We start from the raw sequence: 14,199 nt of genomic DNA, 5'->3' as shown, positions 1-14,199 counted from the left end.
TCGCTATATTTATTCATAACTTAGCACAATACTGAACCATATATCCAAGCCTGCCAATGACACAATGACAAGACCATAAACACTGAAAGTGAGAAAGTTGTGGCAGATAGATTTCAATGCAAGTATGATTTCATCCATTTGAAATCAAAAATAAATTTGAATACAACTTAAATGGTGAAAAATTAGGAATAGAGGAGGGTCAGAGAGATGTAGGGGTCCATGCGCACACATCAAAATAGAATAATCAGTACACAAAAAAAATCAAACAGGTTAACAGGATGTTAGTCTTTGTAACTAGAGGACTAGCATATATGAGAAGAGGAAGTTTTGCAACAGCTAGACAAAGTCCTGGTTATATCCTATCCGGAGTGCCTATGTACAGTTGTGAATACTGCACCTTAAATGATATACTGACCTTGGAAAAGAATACACCACATGTTGACCAGAAAGTCACCAGAGATAACATATGGCAAGAGATTACATAAAGTAGGCTTGTATTCCCTGGAATATAGCAAGATAAGGATGACTTGGTCAAGGTTTTCAGAGATTTGAAAGGAATTGAGAGGACAGCTAGTGAGAAAAGTTTCCATAGTTGGGAAGTCTAGTACAAGAGCACATAATCTTAAAATTAGTGCCAACTATTCAGGAGAGAAGTTAGGAAGCATTTCCGCACACAAAAGGTGGTTGAGTTGTGCTGCCATTTTACAAAAGCCATAGAAAACCTACAGCATGGAAGGAGGCCATTCAGCCAATTGAGCCTGCACCGACAATCGCACCCAGGCCCTATTGCCGTAAACCCACGTATTCATCCTGCTAGTCACACTGACACTAAGGAGCAATTTTGCATGGCCAATCTACCTAAAATGCTTACCTTTGGTGTGGGGGAGGAAATTGGAGCACCCGGAGGAAACCCACGCAGACACGGGGAGAACATGCAAACTCCACACAGACTGTGACCCAAGGCCAGAATTGAATCTAAGTCCCTGGCACTGTAAGGCAGCAGTGTGCTTCACATTGCTCAACTAAATTTAAATTGGAAACTGATTTGTCTTCTTCTAAACCAGGATACAAATGGGTATGGTGCCAAGGCAGGTGGATAGAGTTAGGACCCAATACAGGTATAATTTCATTGAATGGAAGCACAGGCTTTAAGGGTTGAAGGGCTTCCTCCTCCGCTTCTATTCTTATTGTTTGGCGGTCAGGATTTGAAATCCCATGTGGCAATTTGATCTCAGCTAAAAATGGATATACTCTGCCTCCCCTTCAATTTCTATCCCTCAAGTTATTTTATTTTTCCATTTTTACACATTTACCTATTATCCTTAGCAATTCATAATAAGGTTACTGAAGAAATAGTAACCATACTGTACCAAGGAACGTGTATGGTAGTCGATGGATGCTTGAGAGTGGGAGAGGTGCTTTTTCCCAAGGATCAGTGTTGTTAACCTCCAAATTTTATGGACAACTCAAAACTCAATTGTAGGAAGTAGCGTTATATTGTGGGTGATACAAAACTGAGCAATATAGCATACTGATTGAAGATAGTTGTGTTCTTCAGGATTACATCAACAACATGGCAGATGGCATTCAACGATACACATTAAGATATGAAAAACAGTGCACTATAAATGTTACAATTTTTAGGCAGAGCTGTACACATTCTAAAAAGGCAGAACGGCAAGCTGATAAGGTGGTTATAAAAAGGCTTATACGAGTTACTTAGGTTTATAAACAGATGCATTGAATATAAAAGCAAGGAGAAAATCCTAGAACTTTATAAATCACTGGTGAAACCATGGACTATTCTGGACCATTATGGGTACCACACTTCAGGAATTATGTAAAGGCATTTAACAGAGGAGGTTTATCAGGACTAGGGATGAGGGACTGTTATTGAGAGAGGTCGGAAAATTTAGGACTATTTCCCTTGGAACTGGGAAGGTTAAGAGATAACCTCTCATTGTGAAAACTGCTTGGTCTTGATAGATGGAAAAAACACTTCCCTTTGGTGTGCGCCTCATTAACCAGAAATCAGAGATAAAATCATTACCAAAAGATCTAAAGGAAAGATGAGCAGAAATTTTCTACTCAGGATTGGTAGGATCTGGAATGCCCGATCATGAAATATGATGGCAGCTGAGTCCATAAATAACTTTTTAAAAGGAGTTTGACAGGTCCTTGAGGGTGAAGTGCTTTCAGGGTTACCAAGATAAAGCACGGGCACGGGACTACTAACAAAACTGCTCTTTCACAGAAGCCAGGGCATGCATGACATGCCATGGAGCCTCCTTTAAGCGGTACGTTTTAATGATTCTCGGTAAAGTCGCCATAGTCTCAGATGACGTTGGCTGCTCTGAGACAGAGCGCTGACTGGTGGTGATTTAACCTGAGGGTCACCATACCTCAGGTGAGGGACAAGGTTGAGAAGGCAGGCCTTCACAAATAACCTCAGCCATTATGGGAATTGAACCCATGCTTTTAGCATCTCTGCATCACAAGCCGGTTGTCCAACTAAGCTAAACGAACCCCCCCTTCAATGATTCTATGAACATGGTAACATTCTATGTTTTGTCTCAACTACCCAGAGTTGAAGCATGAATTCCAACAGAAAATAGATGTACATAAGAAACAGAAGGACGAGATCAAATGGCCCTCTCTTCCATTTAACCAGACCATGACTGAGCCTTGATTTCAACTCTACTTTCTCACCAACTGCAGATCCTTTAAAAATCTATTAATCTCAGCTTTGAAAAACTCCATTGCCAATTATTCAGTTTTCTAGGGTACAAAATTCCAAAGATTCACAGCCCTCAGTGAAGATAGTTCTCATCTCAGTCCAAAATGGCTGACCCATTACCTGAGAGGATACCCACCAATTCTAGATTCTTCTGCCAAGGTAAACAACATCTCAGCATCTACACTCTAAAATGTACCATGCATTGAAAAAATGCTATCGTGCCAAATTATTTGACATATCTATCTACAAAAGTAACAATTTAAATTAATATATTGTGAACTCTATGGGTTTGTCATTTTCTTCCATGAACAATTAAATTCCTTTAAAAGAATGTGTTAAATTTTGTTTGATAACATTCCTATGAAGCATTTTAAGATGTTTGACCATGTTAAAAGTGTTACATAATTGAAGTTGTGTATGTGTACACAAGTCTGAAAATAATTATTTCAATAGAAACACGCTCCTTGAGCTAGAAATAAAACAGTGAAATCATCAGATTAATCAGCATTTAAAAAATAATAAATGATACCTTCTCATTTCAGGAAAAATTATTTTCCCCTTGTTGCTGATAGGCCTATTCTATACTGCAGCACTTTAATGTTTCATATTTCAGATTTTGGGTATTGCAACGTGTCCTTTTGGTCATTGCTCCTGGGTTTTGGGGTGCTTAAACTGTAATTTTAGCATTTTTGCTTTACACAGACACTTAAGCTGCAGCATATCCAAGTAAACAGAGATCTACACTGGGCAAAATCAAAATTCAAGCCAGAGAGGTTCTGCTTAGCTGCAACCCATACCAACCAAATCGGTACTGTAAATACACAACAAAAGCAGTGTAGCTGCTTGAAATACACCAAGTTGTACTCCAGCATCCAAACTCAAGTTAGTTTAAAACCATACCAAAAATGTATAATGCAAATCCAAACTGATTTCACATTTATTTGAATAGATCATTGTTCACTAAATATCACAATCAATTATAAGATGCTGAATCAGGTCATTCTTAGGATGACTTACAAGTTCAAACTAGCAAGTTGCAGGCACTTTTGTAATGTAACAGCTTGTGGCACAGATGGTACAACCCACCTCCAAATTAGAAGGTTGAGAGTTCATGTTCCACTCCAAACCTAGCTCAAAAACCTAGGCTTACACTCCTGTGCAGTACTGAGTATATGCTGCACCATCAGAGGTGCCTTTTGGATGAGGAGTTAAACTGTCACCACCACACCCTTCAATCCCCCAATCTGCTCTTTCAGGCGGACAGAAAAGATTTCAATGTGCTGTTCTGAAGAAAAGCAGAATGGTTATCCCCAGTGTCCTCATCAATATCTATCCTTTAATCAACATCACTAAATAAGCAGATTATCTGAGCATTATCACATTGCTGTTTGTGGAGGCTTGCTGTCCATAAATTGGCTGCCATATTTCGTACATTCCAACAATGATTACTACACTTAAATGCAATTCATTGGCTGTACAGCGCTTTAAGACACCCCAAGTTACCAAAGTGCCATTTAAATGCAAGTTTTTCTTTCCTTTGATTCAAATTTCAACGGTCTGTGAGCAGCCAAGCTAAATGAGTGTTAACAACCTTACAGTAGAAAATCAAAAATACTGTTTCCATGTAAAATAATTCCCATTGTTTTAAAAACAAACATCCATTAAAGGTCAGGCTACTACATTTCTCCCTTTGTCATGTCAGATCATTCGGAACTAAAAAGCACTGCAGTATCAGTGGTGCTGAACTGTAGAGGAGGGAAAAATAAACACATCACTGATGCTAAATCTTCACGCAACCTCTAAAGAAAGAAAACACTATTAGCAAGACTAAAGGTAATTAAGAAGGCACATGGCATGTTTGCCTTCATCAGCCGGGGCACTGAGTACAAGAGTTGGGAAATCATGTTGCAGCTATACAAAACCTTGGTTAGGCTGCATTTGAAATATTGCATGCAGTTCTGGTCACCACACTACCAGAAGGACGTGGAAACTTTGGAGTGTGCAAAGAAGGTTCACCAGGAAGTAGCCTGGTCTCTACTGGCGATGAGGAGAGGTGAATAAACTAGGATTGTTTTCACTGGAAAGATGGAGGCGGAAGGGAGACCTGATAGAGGTCTACAAAATTATGAGAGGCATAGACAAGGTGGATAGTCAGAGGCTTTTTCAAGGGTGGATGTGCAGGTTCAAGGTGAGGGGGAGAAAGCTCAAGTGAGACGTGCAGGGGAAGTTTTTCCACACAGTGGTAGGTGCCTGGAATGCGCTGCCAGAGGAGGTGGTGGAAACAGGCACATTAGCAACATTTAAGAGGCATCTGGATGGATACATGAATAGGGAAAGGATAAAGGGATACGGACCGAATAAGGTTTTTACTTTAGTTAGGGCATCATGATCGGCACAGGCTTGGACAGCTGAAGAGCCTGTTCCTGTGCTGCACTTTTCTTTGTTCAAGCTTTGAGGACCACGGTTCCAGGGATCCAAAGTCAAAAATGGCCGAAGGTTCATTGTTGAATGCATCTTCTTCCCTGCTGCCATCAGACTTTTGAATGAACCAACCTTGCATTAAGTTGATCTTTCTCCACACCCCAGCTATGACTGTAACACTACATTCTGCACTCTTTCGTTTCCTTCTCTATGAATGGTATGCTTGGCCTATATAGTCCGCAAGAAACAATACTTTTCACTGTATGCTAATACATGTGACAATAATAAATCAAATCAACTTTAACATACTTATACAACACCCATGCAATTTTAACAGTTGCATCCCCCAAACTTTATATTTGGTAGCGCCTTCACTCAAAAGTCTTCAAATTTTAAAAGTTGAAGAGACTACAGCAGCAGACACATAGGAAGACTACTAGCTGCAAGCTCCCCTCCAAGCCACACACCATCCTGAGTTGCTGGGTCAAAATTCTGCAACCCCCTCCATAACAATACCATGGGTGCAGCGGAGGGGCTGAACATGGCCATTGCTCGCATATATCCTCTTTAACATATTGATCGAGCATCCATGCAATTTCAACAATTGCATTCCCCAAAACTTTACATTTGGTAGCATATTTACTCAAAAGTCTCCATGCTTTTAAAAGTCGAAGAGACAACGTACACACGGGAATATTAACAACTGCAAGCTTCCCTTCATACCACACACCATCCTGACTTGGAACCACATTGCCGTTCCTTCACTGTTGCTGGGTCAAAATTCTGGAACACCTTCCTAACGTTATTATGGATACACCAGGTGGGCTGCAGCAACAAATTCTCATAGGCAATTATAGATGGGTAATAAATGCTAACTCAGCAGTGATGCCCACATGCTGTGAAGAATTTTGAAAAATTCAAAGTTTGTTCTTGCACTGCAAAAATTGGAATTAAGCAATGGAAGTAATACAGAAAGGAAATTTAATGCCAAAAATTGTATTGTTGTATAAAATGCAACTACCAATTATAAGGGTAGACTGTGCTAAGAAGCCCACGTACAAGTGCATTGTTGTTAACCAGTTAAAAATGCAGATTTAATCAACCCGTGACTGAAATCACTTGGCACTGTTTCAGGAATTCATGTTTATGCAAGTGACGGGAAAGCAAAATTAACCAAACCAGAGAAAGCAACAAAGAATACTGAATTGTCTGTTCTGTCTGCATCTTTAAACTTTCTGAATCAGATCTGAACTGCTCAGAGGTGTCATTTAACTTGCAGTGAATCATCTCATCACAACAGACTGTACAGTCATCATTTACAGTATTTCTTTCCCCATTTGTAACTTGCTCACACTTGCCAGGGTTCACATCTTAACTAAAAATCTAAGGGACAGTAGGTAGACAACAATCCATTTATAATCCTTGGCTACGTAAGTGTTCAGAGCTACCTGGGTTAATCTCTAATAATGAATTTCCTACTCAAGTCAAGGCAATTTTTCAACTTCTCAGCATTAAAAAGCACTTAAAGCTGGTTCAGCACAATACACACAGAATTTTTAAAACTCCTTCTATTGATCTTGCCATGCGTGTTCATTCAACACCATCATAGGCAGGCACATCTGCCTGAACTCATACTTGCGCTGGAGGAGGCCTTGTGGCCCGGTGGTAGCATCCGTGTTAGGAGTCCAATTTCAGACTTGTTGGCCACGGAAGGAGCGTTCACAGGCTAATAATCAGTTCGGGAATCCTTCCACAATTTTCCACCACCATTTCCCAAAGGATAAAAAACAATGTCAGTGCGGAAATATGCTTTAAATACTTGTGTTAAACAATATTTTGCAGGTTCAACAAAATGAGAATCTGTGCACTTGTGAATTAATTGCCAATCAGAAGTTGCATAGAATTATCGTATCCCTACCGTGCAGAGAGAGACTATTCAGCCCATTGAGCCTGCACCAACAACAATCCCACCGAGGCCCTATCCCCATAACCCCACCTATTTACCCTGCTATCCCCTTGACACTAAGGGGCAATCAAGTATGGCCAATTAACCCGCACATCTTTGGACTGTGGGAGGAAACCAGAGCACCCGGAGGAAACCCATGCAGACAAGAGGAGAACGTGCAAACTCCACACAGACAGTTACCAGAAGCTGGAATTGAACCAGAATTGTAAGGAGAATTTATTCCATGGATATATTTAACAATCATTAACGTAAAAACAATTGAACATTTTGGAAAGTGCTTTTTTTATTCAACATTGGCCAACATTTATTTCCCACCCCAAGATGCTCGAGATGGAGATGGTGAGATGGCTTCTTGAACTGCTGTAGGTAACCCCCAGTGCTGTTAGGGAGAGAATTCGACCGTGGCAGTGATGAAACAGTGATCTATTTCTGAGTCAGAATGCTGAGTGACTTGGAGAGGAACCTTCAGGTGGTGGTAAGTATCTGCTGCCCCTTTCTAGATGGCAGTGGTCGTTGGTTTGGAAGGTGTTGCTTAGGGAACCTTGGTGAATTCATGCAGTTCATGTTGTAGATGGTACACATTGCTGCCGCTCTTCATCGGTGGTGGAAGGATTGAATGTTTGTGGAAAGGGCAGCAATCAAGCAATGTTCTATATGATGTCGAGTTTCTCGAGTGTTGTTGAAGCTGCACTCTCCAGACAAGTGGAGAGCATTCCATCACACTCCTGACTTTTGCTCTGTAGATGGTGGACAGGGACTTGGGAGCCAGGTGGTGAGTTATGTGCTGCAAGCTCCTATCCTTTGGACTTGCTATTGTAGTTGGAGTATTTATATGGCTAGTTCAGTTCCTTTTCTGATCAATGGTAACCTCCCCAGGATGTTGACAGTGAGGGGTTCAGCAATGGTGATGCCATTGAATGTTAAGGGGTATGGTTAGATCCTTGCTTGTTGGGGATGGTCATTGCTCGGCACTAGTGTTACACAAATGTAACGTGCCACATGTCAGCCCAAACCTGGATATTGTCCAGATCTTGCTTCACTCAGACATGGACTGTTTCAGTATCTGAGTCGTGGATGGTGCTGAACATTGCGCAATCTTACAAGGCAGAAGTCAGGGATGAGATGGAATACTCGCCATTTGTGGATGGGTGCAGCTCCAACAATGCTCAAGAAGCACGACATTATATAGGACAAAGCAGCCTGCTTGATTGCTGTCCCTACCACAAACATTCAATCCCTCTACCACCAATGACAGCAGTGTGTACCATCTACAAGATCGCACTGCAGTAACTCACCAAGGTTCCTTACCACTTCTGACCTTATGATGGAAGGAAGATCATTGATGAAGTAGCTGGAGATGGTTGGGCCTAGGGCTGAGGAACTATGCAGTGATATCCTAGAGCTAAGATGATTGACCTCCAGTCACCACAACCATCTTTGTTTTTGCCAATGTCGATGACAGCTAAACAAAAAACACTTTTTTTTTTAAAACCCCATTTTTTGCTAAATAAATCAGCAAAAATGACTTTCGGTCCAGAGAACAGTATGGGTTAGGTATAGTGTAAAGTTCCCTTTACATAACCAAAATGAAATGCCTCTGCCCAAAGCACAGAAAGAAAACTTATTCTAATACTGGCATAACTGCTCCCATACCATTCATTGTTGTGGCATCTCCGAAGACTGCCAAAATTTGCTTTGAAATTAACTAAATCAAGACCAACTGAAATTATTTCTCACAAACTTTAGAGACTTGTATCTGAATAGTCAGGGCTGATGTTTAAGCTAAAGCTCAAGGCAAAGGTTATTTCTTCAAATTCCCTGCAGCACTTTCTCACTATTCACAGTAAAAGTGCCACCATATGATACAACTGTGCAAAATCCAAGGATTCTTAAAAATAATTTTCAGACCATAGCACTGTATACAGCTGTCGCAGGGAGCAGGCTTGACAGGATTGCTCTGTGGAAACCAGCATGGACTTGATGGGGTGAATGGCCTCCTTCTGTGCCAAATATGGTTTTATACAATGCAAAGGTATCAGATGAAGCATTCCAAGTTTTAGATTCTTAAACCACAAATAAACTACAAGGGTGGGATTTTCGGGCCACGTTCGCCCCAAAACCGGAAAGTCCCGCCCGGGTTCAACGGACCTTTTCATGGTCTGCCCCTTGCCCGCTACGATTCCTGTGGGAGGCAGAACGGGAAAATTCACCCCCAGATGTCAGACTTCCAAAGAGGAAAACAAACAAACCTGCATTTATATAGCACTTTTCACAACCACCAGGATGTCCTAAAGTACTTCAAAGCCAATGAAGTACTTCTGAAGTGCAGTCATCATTGTAATACATGCATGTAAATGGACAATGAAACCAAAGATGATACAAAACGTCTGGCAATTCAAATGGAAAACTCCACTGTATTCTAGCTTCAAATTAGAAAATTTAATCATCCACAGGACATAGATGTAGAAAAGGATAACATTTGGACCAAACTTCTGTAAAGAGCAAAAACAATATTTAAGGTATCAACAATTTCCCATTCACAGAAAAGAGTTTCTCAAGCTCTCAGATAAAAGGTGCAAGTTTAGTGTGTCATTACTCATACAGTCCCCATCTTAAGCAACTGTCTCTAGGTACAATTTCTAACTCACCAGAGTCCAAATCTTTTATCAGATTTGTTTAAAATGTAACAATGCAAGGACATATTATTTTAATACTAGTGTACGTTGCACACCACCATAAAAGAGGTATTAGTTCGAATCTTAACCAACGTGGCACTGGTTTGATCCCAAAGCCTTCGGAACAAATATCACCTCAAGAGGTTGGCACCACTTGAAAACCACCATATACTTCTGAATATAGTATCAAAATTAAAAATGTCCATATAAAGAATTGGATGATGATTCAGCTCTCACTGGGGCCGATGATATCCTATAACGTCCAGAAGTTTTTCAAGAACCTGTGCAGACAATATGATCTCACTTTACAAACTTCCAGCACACAAACATTAGTAAGCAGGTGACAAAAATTTCTATTATCAAGTCAGCACATCCTGACTATGTGAACTGCAGTTTCCATCAAGTGCAGGAGGAGCTGACCCTCAAGGAGAATTATATTAGAATCCAAAATAAATTTAAACATAACTTGACTGTTCTGTACACATACAAGATCTCAAATGCTACTTTATATTAATCACTGCAACAAACTTTAGAGAGGTGTTTCTTTAATTGAAAACATACTACAGGCAGAAAGACAACAGCACACATTAGTATTCAAATCATCTGGTTGCATTCAAACAAATTCTTACAGATAAAGCAGGAAATGCTGGAAATACTTCGGTCAGGTAGCACCTGTCGATAGACATGGTGATCTAACATTTCAGTTTGGATCCTTTATTAAAACAATGCAACTCAACCACATTTCTAGTATTTTTGTTTTGGTTCCGATATCTATCAATCGCAGCTTGTTGATTATAAAAATGCGTCAGTCAGTTTACGATTCTTTATCATAGAAATCATAGAAACCCTACAGTGCAGAAGGAAGCCATTCGGCCCATCGAGTCTGCACCGACCACAATCCCACCCAGGCCCTACCCCCACATATTTACCTACTAATCCCTCTAACCTATGCATCTCAGGACTCTAAGGGGCAATTTTTAACCTGGCCAATCAACCTAACCCGCACATCTTTGGACTGTGGGAGGAAACCGGAGCACCCGGAGGAAACCCACGCAGACACGAGGAGAATGTGCAAACTCCACACAGACAGTGACCCGAGCCGGGAATCGAACCCGGGACCCTGGAGCTGTGAAGCAGCAGTCCTAACCACTGTGCTACCGTGCCGCCATCATTTGCCTTCAAGGAGGGGTAGAAAACTTTAGGGAGGAAATTACAAAGGTTAGAGTCCAGGCAGACATGGTCGCCAATGCTGGAAAGAAGAATAGGGGTGTGCAATGGAGGAGCTGAGGTCTCAAGAGGGTTATAAAGAGAAAAGAGTGAGGAAAATTAATATAAGAATTTTAAAATCAAGGAGTTGCCAGGCCAGGAACCAATGTAGTTCAACAAACACCATGGATGGATGAACAAGGCTTTTTTCAAGTTATGATATGGTCAGCAGAGTTTTGGATGAGTTCAAGTTTACAGAGAGCGCAAGGTGGGAGGCCAAACAGGGAAGCATGGAAATAGTCAAGTTTAGACATGATAAAGGACTGGTTGAGTGTTTCAGCAGCAGGTGAACGGAGGCCAGGTAGAAATGGATAATATTAGAGGTGGATATAGTCAGCAGCTCAATTCAGGGTCGAATAGGACATCAATGTTGTGACTGGAGTGGTTCAGAATCAAAACAGTGATCACGGACAGGAATGGAGTACGAGCCTAGGAAATGAAGTTTGTGCTGGGGAACAAAGATAATGGGGGCGATTCTCCCATCCCACTGCACTGCTTTTTTAGCGCAGCGGGCCAGGAGACTATCGGTGGCTACTCGACATCCGAGCATCGGGAGGCCCTTATTTAAATGCGATTCAAATATTAGGGGGACTGGGACTGTAACCCCCCCCCCACCCCCCCAAGGAGTGTTTCACTCCAGCAGGGTTTACAATAGCTCTCCAACCCCATCAGAGTAAGGGGGGGGGGGGGGCCTTCGGGGGAGGGTGAAACATCTGGGGTCCCATTGCCACTCTGCAATTGGGCTGAGTGACAGAGGGAGGGAGGCCAGTGATCAGCGAGCTTCATGGCTGGTGTGCTGGGGTCAAGGGGCTGGCCAGCAATCAGGAGGCCAGCAGATAGGGGCCACTGTGCATGCACCAATCCCGGTGCTGACAGATCGGCACATGCGCAGTGGCCCGCTCAGCGCTATGCTGCCAGCCTCTTCTGCAGGGATAGGCCCTGCCCACAGCTTTTCAATGGGATTTACACTGAGGCACTCTGCAATACACAGTGTGAGAGTATCCTTTTTAAACTCCTACTGAAAGAAAAGCGTGATTTACTCCAGTTTTTACACGAATTTGAAACTTGGAATTTTTTTGGAAGAATCGCCCCCAATGACTTTGATCTTGGCAATATTTAATTGGAAGAAATTCCTGCTCATCTAATACTGAATGCCGGAGAAGTAACATTACCAATCTGAGGCAAGGGAAGTGGTAGTGTGGTGAGAGAGAGCCGAGTGTCATCAGAATACAAGTGGAACCGGACATTATGGTTTTGGGTGAAATTGCCAGGGACCAGCTTGCAGATGAGAGACAGAAAAAGGATGAAGGATAAACCCTTGGAAGACCCCAAAGTAACATTGCCCAAGCAGGAAAATAAGTCTTTGCAGACAATATGCAGGAGCATACTGGTAATGATACAGGACCAGAAACCCAGAGGGCCTAGGCAAATGCTCTGGAGACAAGTTTAAATTCTAATGTAGCTGGGTGAATTTCAATTCAGTTAATTAATAAACCTGGAATAAAATGTTAGCTGCATTGATAATGATCATGAAACTACTGAACTATCATACAAACCCATCTGGTTCACTAATGTCTTTAAGGGTAAAAACTGCACCATCCTTACCTGCTCTTGCCTACACATGATTTCATACCTATAGCAATGTAGTTGACTCTTTGCCTTCTGAAATTGCTTAGCAAACCACTCAGTTGTATCAAACCACCACAGAAAGGCTGAAGAGTAATAAAACCGGATGGGCCCCCTAGCACTGACCTATGCCTTAGAAATGACAAGCTCATATCCTGTCTAATCGACTCTGCGAAGTGCCCCTGATAAACATCCGGGGATTCCAAAATTGGGACAGACAGCTGTCCCACTCGTCAAGTGACATACTGACATGGGAATAATGGAATCATACCTTATAATCAATGCCCCAAACTCCTGCATCATAATTACGTCCTGAATCACCAACAAGGCAGACCCAAGTGGCGGCATAGTGGCATACAGTCAGGAGGGAGTGGTCACGGGGTCCTCAAAATCGACTCCAGATCCCATTAAATTTCATGGCTTCAGGTCATTCATGGATAAGGAAACCTGCTCATTATCACCTATTGCCCTCCCTCCTCCATTTTGAGCACCATTTGGAAGAAGCATTTTGGATAGCAAGGACACAGACGATAACTTTGCTTGGGAGACATCAATGTCCATCATCAAGAATGGCTCGGTAGCACCCCCACTGATCGAGGTCTGAAGGTATATCCGCTAGACAGGGCCCTTAGCAGGTGATAAGTCACCAATCTACCTGTTGCAGATGCTCTGTCCATGACTGCACAGTCCATGTGGGGACAAGTCCCATTTCTTCTTCACATCGTGAACACAGTCCATCGTTTGATGTGACGCTGCCACCGTGCTTGGGATAGACTTATTACAGATCCGGCAAATCAAAACTGGACATCCACGAGGCACTGCAAACCATCAGCAGAATTGTACTCCAACACAATCATGGCCCAGCATTTCCCTCACTCTACCACTAGCATCAAGTCAGGGGCCTGATCCTTGTTCAATGGGGTGTTTGAAACAACATGCCAGGAGCATGCTAAAAATGAGGTGCCAAACTGTTGAAGCTACAACTCAGGACTACATGCATGCAACCAATGGACCAGATTAAAAATTCTGCAGTCCTGCCACATTCAGTATTGAATGGTGGCAGACAATTAAACAAATGAAGGAGGAGGCTCAAAATGATGCGGGAGCCTAGCAAGTCAATGCAAAGGACAAGACTGGACAAGATGATACATTTGCTACCATTTCCAGCCAGAAGTGGATTTTCCATCTCAGCTTCTTCCTGAAGTCCGCACCAGCATAGATGCCAGTCAACAGACAATTCTATCCACTTCACGTGATAGCAAGAGACGGCTGAGAGCCTTGACAGTACTGAAGATGTGCTCTAGAATTAGCTGCACTCTTAGTCAAGCTGTTCCAGCACAGCCACAACTGGCATACACCAGAGAATGTAAAATTGCCCAGTGGGATGTTAGCACACCTTTTGAGATATTTTTTTTTTTAAATCATGCTCTCTGCAGCTCGCAGCCTTAGCTGGTAACGGATTGTCTACTAGGAGCCCTTTTATTGCTCCTTCAGTGGTTTAAATGGGG

The 14,199-nt window shown here is 42.1% G+C and overlaps 1 protein-coding gene across 9 annotated transcripts in view; it reads right to left on the bottom strand.

Annotated features, from left to right (window-relative positions):
* The window catches only part of tlk1a (tousled-like kinase 1a), a 184,374-nt gene that overhangs the window by 115,947 nt on the left and 54,228 nt on the right, over positions 1-14,199 (bottom strand). The window contains exon 1 of one of the 9 annotated variants that reach the window (XM_078228366.1): positions 6,794-6,930. The exons of the other annotated variants lie outside the window; for them this stretch is intronic. Within the exon in view, the coding sequence (XP_078084492.1) occupies positions 6,794-6,830 (37 nt within the window). The 5' untranslated portion in view covers positions 6,831-6,930. Of the gene's footprint in view, positions 1-6,793; positions 6,931-14,199 lie in introns of those variants that run through there. 9 annotated transcript variants of the gene reach the window in all.

The sequence above is a fragment of the Mustelus asterias genome, chromosome 14 (assembly GCF_964213995.1).
Source record: "Mustelus asterias chromosome 14, sMusAst1.hap1.1, whole genome shotgun sequence".
NCBI classification, from domain to species: Eukaryota; Metazoa; Chordata; class Chondrichthyes; order Carcharhiniformes; family Triakidae; genus Mustelus; species Mustelus asterias.
The sequence above is the reverse complement of the archived record's forward strand: the minus strand, read 5'-3'. Positions and strand labels throughout refer to the sequence as shown.